Raw genomic sequence first — 12831 nt, forward strand, 5'->3', positions numbered from 1 at the left:
TGAATATATATTGTCACATATGTAATGGAACCAATATAGACTTGCCACGTATGTAAATCTATGTAAAAATCTCTAGTAACCTCGTTGACAGAAGCATGCAATTATATTGTGACTACTTACAAAACAAGCTTCCATTTAGAATTTGGCATGAAGTGTATAACGGGTGAGGTTTGATAGGAATTTGGTGTCAGTGTAAGGTTTTACCTTCTTATGGATTTTCTGCTGTTACCATATATAGAAAATAATTATTGAACCTTTGACCTTGAACTTCAAAGAATGTTATACATTTCTATTATACAGGTAGTGATTGGCAGGGTGATTTTTTTTACAATGAAATTACTAAAAAGCTCACCATTTACATCGAGACTAGGCAGGTGTGGTCAGAGCAATCTTGCAATGTCCTCAACGTCTCTGTAAGGGTGATGAGGAGAAGTTTGGAAGTTTAACTATACTTATTTGCTCAAAAAGATCCTGACAATAGTACTTGGATTACCTGATAATGACACAGGTATTATATTAGATCCTGCTAATTTTTACCCTCTCTATTATGAGATTTGCAATGACGTATATATCTTCTGACAACCTTTGATCATACACTTAGACATGATCTGAAAGTGACATTGATACCTCTATGTGCCATACTTCAGCTTGAGTTGATTTTATTGGGAGGAAGAGGAATATTTGGAAAGATGAAGGGGCACCAATTCTTTATCATATATCCTTCAAAATATTCCTGTAAAATTATGTTACAATCTCTCTTCTTTCAACAGGCTTCTTAAAGATGTAAAATATTATGTGCTTCTAAAAAATGCTATGTTCAGAAATATAGAGAACGTACAGGAGTCTATATTTATGAGTCCATGACCAGAATACTGATGATCAGTTTAGCAGAGCAAAGGCCCAAGACCAAACTACATGGAGATCCACCCCAAAAACAGGATGGAATCACTTTTAAGTTGCTCTGGTGGCCCTGATGAGGATGGTGGTCTTGGTTTAGTTATGACAAAATGCTCCTATATTTGTGGCTCAAAAAACTGTTGGGAAATGTGTTTGTACAAACTCTGAAAGGTATCTTTAATTTGAAAGAAGTCCAGGATGTCATTCAAATTAAAGCCCCCAAACTTCTGACATCCTGTTAATTGGGAAGTTGCCTGCATCAAAGGACCCATGGACAAACCTTGAATGGGTTGGCCCCTTTTGTTCCACCATCCATTGCTTTCCAAATGACATATCTGTAAGTCTTGTTAAAATACAATATTGTTAATGTCCCAGTACACATTGCATCAGGGCTCCCAATTGGAATCTGATTATAAAAACTCAAGGACGTACTTAATATGGACCTCTGCATCATGATACACACCATGGGAATTAGGCCCATTTGGGCTGTTACAAAAAATAGTCCTGATCTATCAGTAGAAACACTTGATGAATACTGCCATCCATATTTCTGTTCCAAGCATACTTTTCAAAGTTCAACATATACTCCTAACAAAAATATTGATTAGTGTATGATAAAAACGATTGTCAAGGATATCTGAAAGATATTCTTCTGTTCTTTAACAGCTGTGGGTATTCAAATGAAGTTGGAGTTTTTCCAAAAGAAGTTCTGGACTGCAAGCCGTCAGGTGAGCTGCTTATTATTATCTGCTTTAGTATCCTAATTGTGCTGAAAAAGATAAAAGGACATTTGCAAATGTTGGCAAATCACACATTGGTTAAAATCATTTGTGACTCTGTAATAACAAAGATATCTTTGAATACATTTTGTCTGTTGAAATCTCTTAAAATCAATCTGTTCAAATTATTTTCTTTTTTAATCTTTTTATTAAATTTCAAATTAATAAACATAACAATATTAATTATACACATGATACAAAGAGATCGGGATTACAATAATAACAGTTAACATATACAGACACAAAGAGTAAGATACATAATCTGAACCTCCCAATCTCTTCATAATTGAACATGAGAAAGATTTAAAAAGAAATTTGATTATATGAAGAAAAAAATCCAAAATTTAAAAAAAAGTAACAAAACAAAAGAAAAGTAATAATAAACAAAAACTAACCAAAAACGAAACAAAAGCTGGGCTGTCGTATTTCTTTGGTTAAAAGCATTATTATGTCATTAACTCCGCTCCTCTATATTCGAATAGAAAGTTATTGAAAAGGATTCAGAAAAGGTCAACTTACATCATATGAAAATGCTGAATAAATGGGCTCCAAGTTTCTTCAAATTTAACCGAAAGATTAATAGTACCACTCCTAATTTTTTCTAAGTTTAAACATGTTATAGTTTGCGAAAACCACTGGAATGTAGTAGGAGCTTTAGGATCTTTCCACTTAAATTGAATGGATCTCCTGGCTACTAATGTAACAAATGCAATCATACGACAAGCTGAGGCAGGTAAATGGCCAGAATCCATCATTGGTAACCCAAAAATTGCAGTAATCTGTTCAAATTCAAACTAATCTCCTGAAGTACATCATGTTACAGAATAAAACAAGTATGCATAACCTATTTTTTGTAAAGAATACATCATTACCCTTTTAAAGAGATATACAAATTTCTGAACCTCAGAACGAAAAAGGTACAAGTAGTATGCTGTACAGAATATGGTACAAGCTAATTACTATAGACTACTGTATTGTGGTGAAAATCAAAGTTAAGCCTGAAATTAACTTGAAAGTCTGTTAATAGGAAACTCTGGACATAGGAAGCTACTTTATTATCAGCTAAAGAAAATTGTCATTGTTAAGACTTCTTTCAATATATAGAAACTTAAAAAAACTTGCATTAAAAATTCAGGTTATTAGTCAGCTTCTCAAAAACCAGAAATACAATTTTCAGATGCTCAGACTTCTGTTTTTGATGACTTGCTTTCTTCTCAGTTGTTGCCCGCTTGCTTGGCAAGAATTAATCAGTTCGTACCAAAATCAATTATATTTCATTTCAGGAATGTCCACAATGATTGGCTGCTTCAGTAACAAGTAATTATGGCTTATACTCCTGCTGATTTTATCCAAACTCAACTCCAGCCTAGATAAAATCAATAGCTGTTTCAGCTAAAACAGAAATTTCCAACAATTTAAAACTTAACAAGCACAGATTTTGATATCTCCAGGGACTCCCTTTTCTTCATTTTTGCTGACATATGTATGGCAAAGGTGAAAAGAAGTAATCATGAAGTTTTCAAAGCTGAACAATGATATACTCTATTTCCTTTAATGGAAAGAAACACCAGAGTAATGATCATAATTGCATGTGTGAAATCCAAAGGTATCCAGGACATATATGGTCATCAGAAGCAGAGCAATGCCTAAAATAAGCTGCCAAATTAAAGTAGAGCTCAGCCTTTATTTTGTAAATACTTTATAACATGATAAGTGTAAGGCATGCTAGAAATATCTGAAGCAAAACAAACACTATTGTGTAATGTTGTATTGAGTTTAGAACCTTAAATCTGATGCAGATTTAAAATGGAAATCTGTGAAAATTCCATTTTAGAATTTTAAATAGTTATATTTGACAATTAGCATTCAGAAAAGTGCATACTTATCCAGATGTTGTATTGTTTAATTGGTCACTTACAAGTAGACATGTTTTCCCTCCCCTGCCTGGTTCCATCTACCTACCACCCAAACACTGCACCTTCTGGTCTCCTATCTCCTCCCCCCAAACAGTTCCATCTGCCCATCATCCCTCCCTTATCTGGTTCCACCTATCACTTTCCTTATCAGATTCCAGCATCTGCAGCCTCTTGTTTCCACTTATCATCTTCCAGCCTCTGGTCTCTACCTCCACCCTCCCCTCACCCCCACATGGTTCCATCTGCCCCCTTTTTTTCTCTCTCCTTATCTGTCTCTACCCATCACCCACCAGCTGCTGTCTCCTGACTCCACCCTTTCTCTTTCCTCAGCTGGCTTCATCTGCCCATCATCTCCCTCTCCACCTGGTTCCACTTATTGCCTGCCAGTCCATGCCTATGCCTCTTATAATTTTATATACCTCAGGTCACCCCTAAGCCTCCTTTGCTCCAGGAAAACAAGCCCAGCCTATTCAATCTCTCCCCATAGTTAAAGTCTGCCACTCCAGGCAACATCCTGGTGAATCTCCTCTGCATCTTCTCCAAAAAAACCACTTCCTTTCTAAAGTGTGGCAACCAGAACTGCACACAATATTCCAAGTGTGGTCTAACCAAGGTTTGTAAAATTGCAGCATTACATCTCAGATTTTATATTCTATGCCCCAACCTATAAAGGCAAGTATACCAGATGCCTTCTTCACTGCCATTTCTAGCTAGATTGCCATTTTCAGGGAACTATGGACTTGAATGCCAAGGTTCTTCTGTCCATCAACCTTCCTCAGCATCCTACCATTTACTGTATAAGTCCTACCCCATTTGACTTCCCAAACTTCATCACCACAAATTTGTCAGGATTAAATTCCCTCTGCCAACACTGCACCCAACTTTCCACCTGATCTACATGCTGCTGTAAAGTTAGACAACCTTCCTTGCTGTCCACAACACCACCAATTTTCATGTCATGTACAAAATTAATGATCATTCCTCCAACATTTAAATACAAGTTGTTAATATATATCACACACAACAAAGGTCCCAGCTGTGATCCCTGCAGTGCATCACTGGTCACAGTCTTCCAATCAGAAAAGCAACCTACCACCACCACTCTCTGCCTCCTATCACCAAGCCAATTTTGGTTCCAATTAGCCAGCTTGCCTCAGATCCCATGTGACTTAACTGTCTGGACCAGCCAGCTATGCGGTGCCAGAATTGGGTTTTGGGTTTTCCCCCAATATGCATTCACCAGGCCCTCTCTTATGCAATTGAAATCAGCCTTCCCCCAATTTAGGACCTTAACATGGAACCAACCTTATCCTTTTCCATTACTGCCTTGAATCTTACAGAATTATGGTCATTGTTCCCAAAGTATTCCCCAACAACACTTCCACGGTACAACGGTACTTCCATACAATGGTAGTGTAGGGGCAGGCACAGTAGTGTAGCAGTTAGCATAATGCTTTACAGTGCCAGCAACCCGGGTTCAATTCCCGCTGCTGTCTGTAAGGAGTTTGTACGTTCTCCCCGTCTCTGCATGGGTTTCCTCCGGGTTCTCCGGTTTCCTCCCACATTCCAAAGACGTACAGGTTAGGAAGGTGTGGGCATGCTATGTTAGCGCTGGAAGCATGGCGACACTTGCGGTCTGCCCCCCAGAATACTACGCAAAAGATGCATTTCATTGTGTGTTTCGATGTATATGTGACTAATAAAGATCTTATCACCTGCCTGATTTCATTTCCTAAGAGTGAGTCAGGTACTGCTCCGACTATCTACATATTGTCTTAAAAAACTCTCTTGGATGAACTTAAATTCCACCCCATCTACGCCCCTTGCACGAAGTCAATCCGAGTCAATATTGAGAAAGTTAAAATCCCCCATTACCATAACCCTATTACTCTTGCACCTTACTCTGATTTGCTTTCATATTCATTCATCTAATGCAGCTGACTATTGGGGTGCCTATAGTACAACCCCAGCAAAGTGATCACCCTCTCTTATTCCTGAGTTCTACCCATATGGCACTTCAAGATATCCTCTCTAAGTACTGTTGTCTTCTGCTATGTTATGAACTAAAAATGGTCTTAGGAATTGACTTATAGTTTTTCAAATCCTAAATTGTTTCCAAAATTATTTCTGAGGTAAATGGTAAATATCAGACAGATGAAGAAAGTGAAATAAAATTTAAACATACATTTTGTATTAATTGATGGAGGACTGAAGTGGACATTGACCAAGAATGTGTGCAGTTATTGTGGTGTACAATTAAGCATTCCTGATTCAACCATGTACATAAGTGGCCCCTATTCATTATAATGACTTCAGCATCCAGCCTATGTTAACCATACATTTCATTGAGCCTTTAGCTTCAGTAACAACCCTATCCTAGTTACAGTTTGTCTCTCATACTTAAAGCCAGCCTACACTTCACTGTGGCTGTAACAGGGGCTGCCTGGCATTCTGGAACTGAAATAAAAACAGAAAATGTTAGAAACACTCAGCAGGTCAGACCACATGGGAAAAGAAACAGAGCTAACATTACAGGTTGAAGACCATTAACTGAAGCCGATCTGGGGGACGTTGGAATACGGCATGGGAGAGGATAGACTCCACAGTGTTCTGAAAATTCCTTGACGTCATTGATGCAGAGTGAAGAGAAGACACTATACTTGGTGCCCTCCAAACACAATCAGAAGAAATTCAGAAGCAACCACAGTAGTAGTTCCAAGAGACTGAAAATGTCACAGGCCAATCAGTGTCCTCATGAATGGTCACACTGAATAGATGCAAGTTCAAATTACAACATCTGCATCAACAATCTCAGCTACTGCTCAATGCACCACACCCCGGCACTCACCTACCAACATTCACTATCAATTAGCACTCTCATTCATATACTCCACTACACCTTCACGTATGTAGCACAGCGGTAGAGCCACAAAACAGAGGCTCTTCTGACCTCACCAAAGCCTTTGACTCCATCAATTGGGAGGGACTGTGGAACACCTTCCTAACATATGGCTGCCCACAGAAATTCATTTCCATTTATGATGGCTCCATGACTGCGTGCAAGCCATGAACCTCACCAATGGATCTACAACAGAACCAATCTCACCATTCCTGCAACACTGTTCTCACTCTTTTTTGCTGTAATGTTGCATTTCCCCTCCAATAAGCCTCCTGCAGGAGTAGAGCTAATCTTCAGAACTAATGTGAAACTGTTCATCTTACAGCATTGACACCCCAGAACCTTGAGACCTTGGAAAACATGGACCACTTTCCATATCTTGGGAGCCACCTTTCGGAGAAGATAGACATTAATGAATGAATTCACTGCTACTTGCAGTCTTTGGACAATTGACGGAATTGTTATCGCTAACCTACACATTAGGGGCAATTTATTGTGGCCAATTAACCCTACCAACCTGCAAGCAGTTGGGATGTGGGAGGAGATGAGAGCACCTGGAGGAAACCCACATAGTTACAGGGAGAATGTGCAGCACCTGAGGTCATATTGAACTTGGGATGCTGAAGCTGTGAGGCAACAACTCTACCAGCTGCATCACTATGAAACTCGATCTTCGTTCTGCCTTGCGATTGGAATTGTTGATGTAGCAGCTGGCATATTCCCTTGAGGATGTCCTTACTAAAGTACTGGCACCTCATATGCTGTTCCTTGCTCAAGCACAAAGAGGACATTTGCTCCCTGAATACCCAGCATGGATTGGCATCCTCTGAAAGCCCTTCTTCTCTGACCTACTCTTCTGCTCCTCCCCCTTTAGGTATATTGTCTTGCTGTCTTCCAAAGCAAACAACTGTTGATGCAACCATATCTAGGAATGACTGCTGTGGCACACCCCTCCCTTTGAATCAAACCTTGTTCTGCATTCCCTTTGATTTTGGAAAGGACCAAATCTTTATAGGATTGTAATAGCAGTAGAAATCAATCAGCATCTAACCTACAGCCAGTTTATGATCCCTTTAAATCATACTGGGTGGGGATCTTGCCTGCTGCTCAGTGTTTGTTCAGCTGTACAAGGTTACAAGAAGGCATTGGGTTGCATATTGTTGGACAGCACTAGTGCCAAATCAACAATGCACACTGATTAGTGTCATAATGTACCTCATCTGCACTTTTAAGACAGGCATTAGCATCACAGACTAACAGCCTAACTACTAGGTTGCCCGATGCAACTCAGTCTTGTGGCTTATTAAATTTATCCAGCAGAAAGTGCAGAAGGGTTTGATTCCAAGTTCAAACTGATGTCAGGCAATGGCAGAGCTTGTTCAGTTGGCCACAGCATCAATTCAGTTTCCTAAATGTGTTTTTGCTGACCATCCATGTTCAAAGTGAACATCTGTACATGTCGATGCTGAATCAAGCACTCAGTTAAGATATCCTCAGACTTGAATGATGCCTCTTTGGATCCACACCAGATGCTTTCTGGTTCATAGGAAAGAAAGGAAGGGAGAAATCTGGCAAGAATACATAAAATGTCTGTTTATATCATTGTATTAAAGTTATTTTTGTCATTTGAATTGTTTTGTTTTAGAGTCATAGAGCACTATAGCACAAAAAACAGGCCCTTCAGCCCATCTAGTCCATGCTGGCCTGTTTTTCTGTCTAGTCCCTTCTACCTGCACCTGGACCATAGCCCTGTATACCTCTCTCATCCATGCACCTATCCAAACTTCCCTTAAATGTTACAATTGAATCTGCATCCACCACTTCTGCTAGCAGCTCATTCCACACTCACACCACCCTCTGAGTGAACTAGTTCCCCCTCAGACTCCCCTTAAATATTTCACCTTTCACCCTAAACCTATGATCTCTAGTTCTAGTCTCATCCAACCTGAGGGGAAAAAGCCTGCATGCATTCACCCTATCTATACCCCTCATAATTTTGTATACCTCTATAAGATCTCCCCTCATTCTCCTGTGCTCCAGGGAATAAAGTCCTAACCTATTCACCCTTTCCCTCTAACTCAAGTTCTCAAGTCCCAGCAACATCCACGTAGATTTTAGCTGAACTCTTTCAAGCTATTGATATCTTTCCTGCAGGTAGGTGACCAGAACTGCAGACAATACTCTAAGTTTGGCCTCACCAACGTCTTATACAACTTCAACATAACATCCCAACTCCTGTACTCAATGCCATGATTTATGAAGGCCAATGTGCCAAAAGCCCTCTTTACAACCCTATCTACCTGTGATGCCACTTTCAAGGGATCTGTATTCCCAGGTCCCTTTGTTCCACCACACACCTTAGTGCCCTACCATTCACTGTGTAAGTCTTACCCTGGTTTGTTCTCCCAAAGTGCATCACCTCCCACTTGTCTGCATTAAATTCCATCTGCCATTTTTCAGCCCGTTTTCCCAGCTGGCCCAGATCACTTCGCAAGCTTTGATAGCCTTCCTCACTGTCCACTACACCCCCAATCTTGCTGATCCAATTTACCACATTATCATCTAAATCATTAATATAGGTGATAAACAACAACGGGCCCAGCACCAATCCCTGCGGCACACCACAAGTCACAGGGCCTCCAATCATGAGAGACCTGATTATTAGAATGATCAGAATTATTTTCAGCAATAAAATGCATGAGCTGAGATGTTTCCATTTTATCATAGCCAGTCTTTTGGAACTAGTCTGTGGGTTAAGTCTGGCACAATGTATGAAAAGCACAATGATGCTGGAGGAACTTGGCAGGCCAGGCAGCATCCATGGAGAAAAGCAGGCAGTCAACATTTCAGGTCAGGACACTTCTTCAGGACTGAAGATAGGAAAAGGGGAAGCCCAATATATAGGAAGGAAAAGCAGAGCAGTGATAGGTGGACAAAAGAGGGGAGGTGGGGTGGGCAAAAGATGGTGAAACATTGACCGCCTGCTTTTCTCTACAGAGGCTGCCTGGCCTGCCGAGTTCCTCCAGCTCATCATGTTTTTCATCTAGATTCCAACATCTTGCAAGTCCGTTGTTACTCTGCACAATGTATAGTGGTATGGATACCCCTGTTAATAAAAGCATCAAATACAAATCATATCTTGTAACTGTTACTAGAATTGTACAGGGATTTATGTTATCAGTAAGTATTTCCTCATAGGATAAAATATAATAAAATGCTAATTTATTCTAACAAATTTATTTTGTTTCATATTTGGAAGATGGAAAAACTTCATTTTGTGCTGTACTTTGTATCTCTGCAACACCTCAAGTTTCTTCACAAACAGGTGAATTAATTTGAAGTGGAAAAGCAGTAAATATAGCTGTTTTGTTGTATTGCAATGAAAGCGCTTGGAAGACACCTGTGCAGGGGTCTCATGCATTTGGGATGCAGATAGCTGGGACCAGCTAGACCTGCTGAGTCTTGTCAGCCTCTGGCAATGAATCCCAGCAGTGTTTACATGGTGAGGGTGGAGCCAATCTTGGTGTGGTGTCAACGTTCATCGGCAACATGAAGATATCTTCTGGAATCCAAAATAGCAGCTCCAGTGCTGCATGCAATCTAGCTCATCAAAAAAGGTGACATGTTCGAACGGGATTTTGCCAACTTTTTGATAAGCAATAGTTTAATGTCATAATTAAACAAATTTGGCTTCTAACTATGGGGCATGTTCTGTATTTATTCTTAGTGGTTAACAGTGTCCATCTTCTGTTACAGTGTGCTTCAACTTGATGGTAAATGCAGTATTAGCTGTGACGATGAGGGTAAGCACATAGTTGGCTTTGCCAACCTATACTAAAGTATATGGGCCTAGGAAATCAGATCATGTCACACCACTTTAACAGACATATGGCTTGGGGAACTTTCCTAATGAGGCCAGCAGACCAGTTTGTTAGACTCATTCAGCACATACTGCAATGGGATCTTTACAGGCACAATCTGATTACTAGAAGACTAAATGTTTTTGGCAAATGTGTGTTAATATCCGGTAAAAATAATACATTTTTATTGTGTTAATATTTCATGTCATACCATACCTTTATCTCAGATTGTGACATTTTGATACCTTGATGCAAAATTGCTTCTTTTTGACAATATGTTACAAATATTTCAATATTTTATATTTGCAGATAATAAACTGTTACCTCATAGATAACAATGGATTTATTTTGGTGTCGGAAAATTATGATGAGGTAAGTTCTCACAATGGAATACCACCTATGCCAAGTAAGACTTTGAAGGTAATGAACTGCATGAGCAATTTGCATCCATCTGTTTCTCAGCATTTAGAATTAGCATTCGTTACCTCAGAGCTTATGTCAGGCAGGTGAGTGGCTGGATGAGCGTCAAATTCTCCAAAGGTCGTCACTTTGAGAGGGGACTATTTTAAAACGAGGTAGGGACCTCCTTTTTAGCCTGTTTGCCAGGTGGCTTTGGTCAGCTTACTAAATCATGCAGCACAAAATGCAAGTGCCCTGCATTTCTAAAATTCTGGCAGGGTTCTGAATGACACATGAATCCAATGTATATTTACTAGCTTTAGTCAGGCAGGAATCTTGGCCACCTAAAAATAAAGTGCAAATCAAGATGAGTGCTGAGTGAATTCTGCTACCTTAACTGCATGTCTCCTGTCAAGGAGATTGGATTAATTACCCCACCTCTTTTGTATTTATATGCAATGGCTAAAAAACACTTGTTGTACATGTGGGTCATTGCAGATGAAGTTCTCATGATCTGTTCGTAAACATATGACAGCAAGTAAATCACTTAAAACCTAGAAATTCATGGCCAGTTGGTAGCACCAAATGCACTAGCGCATAGGGTCAGCCTCATTCATTCTGTGGAATACATTGCAATGGATTTTGGAGGCAGAATACAACACGCTGATGCAACTGTCTATTGTGTTTAGTTTTCCCAACTGAGGACGAATTTCTCAGTAAAGATCATCTTAATTATCAAAAAATATGCTTAAGTATAATTCTAGTCATGATATTGCAGATGCTGTGGCAATTCAAAACAACTAACTTTGCATTCAAAGTCAAGTTAGTTACAAAATTATGGCCAAAAATGCCAGAATGTTTATCTGCATTTGACAGCAATTGGTGACTCAGAATAAATTCACATATGTTCCCATTTGCAAATCAAACAAATATTGGCTATTTCCTTTTTGTGGTTAAATTGCGGTATTAATGTGAATTTTTATGTAATCATAATCTAATGTTGAACTTTCTGCGCACGGACATCTTTGTGAGTGAAGTAACAGACTCTGACAGTTATTCAGATGTTTCCAATACAATATTATTAAACAGTGTATGCAGCTCACATTCCTAATTAAAATATTTCCAAATGTCTTGTCATTTCATATCTAAGTTGTTAAAGTAAATGACATTGGTTTAGGCAAGATTCACGTGGTGCTGTGTTAACCCTGTACTATGACACACCAATTAATTTTTTATCTAAGTCAATAGGTCCAAATGTGATGCTAATTGTATAATTAAAGAACAATGAAGGGCTTGTAATATCTATCACATTGTGCAATATGTCATATTCTCCATTCATTTGTAGTTCTTTTGCATTTAGGTGGATTAAAATTTAGAGGGGGGGGGAAGAATTAGTTCAGATGGAGGACATGGTGGTGTGCTGCAGCTGCTTGATGTGGGAGCTCGTGGACCTTGCTGTGGTCCAAGACAGCCACATCTGCAGTAAGTGCTTGAGGCTGGAGGAACTTCGGCTCAAAATTGATGAGCTGGAGTCACAGCTTCAAACACTGCAGAGCATCAGGGAGGGAGAGAGTTATGTAGATACTGTACATCAGGAGACAGTCGCCCCCCCCCCCCCCATTAGAGCAGGTACTTCTGGAGTCCAGGAAGTAGATAGAAGGGTGACTGTCAGGGGAGGGAAAAGGAAAAAGAAAACGAACAGGCAGATAGAGCAGAGGACCCCGGAGGCTGTTCCCCTCAGTAACAGGTTTTCCGCTTTGGAAGCTGTTGGGGGGGATGACCTGCAGGGGCCTAGCAGCAGTAGCCAGGTCTCTGGCACTGGGACCAGTCCTGCTGCTCAGAAGGGAAGGGAGGAGAAGAGGAAGGCAGTAGTGATAGAGGACTCGATAGTCAGGGAAACAAATAGAAGGTTCTGTGGCAGTGAGCATGAATCCCAGATGGTATGTTGCCTCCCAGGTGCCAGTGTCCGGGATGTCTCTGATCGGGTCCACAGGATTCCTGAGCAGGAGGGAGAACAGCCAGAGGTCGTGGTTCATGTTGGTACCAACGACATAGGTAGGAAGGGGGATGAGGTCCTGAAA

General features: G+C 40.0%; 1 protein-coding gene across 1 annotated transcript in view; it reads left to right on the forward strand.

Annotated features, from left to right (window-relative positions):
* Window positions 1-12831, forward strand: part of cacna2d3a (calcium channel, voltage-dependent, alpha 2/delta subunit 3a) — a 556823-nt gene that overhangs the window by 452427 nt on the left and 91565 nt on the right. Inside the window, 4 exon segments of the mRNA XM_052017619.1 lie at window positions 1564-1625; window positions 10248-10256; window positions 10258-10305; window positions 10661-10723. Of these exon segments, the coding sequence (XP_051873579.1) occupies window positions 1564-1625; window positions 10248-10256; window positions 10258-10305; window positions 10661-10723 (182 nt within the window).

Source organism: Pristis pectinata, chromosome 6, assembly GCF_009764475.1.
Source record: "Pristis pectinata isolate sPriPec2 chromosome 6, sPriPec2.1.pri, whole genome shotgun sequence".
NCBI classification, from domain to species: Eukaryota; Metazoa; Chordata; class Chondrichthyes; order Rhinopristiformes; family Pristidae; genus Pristis; species Pristis pectinata.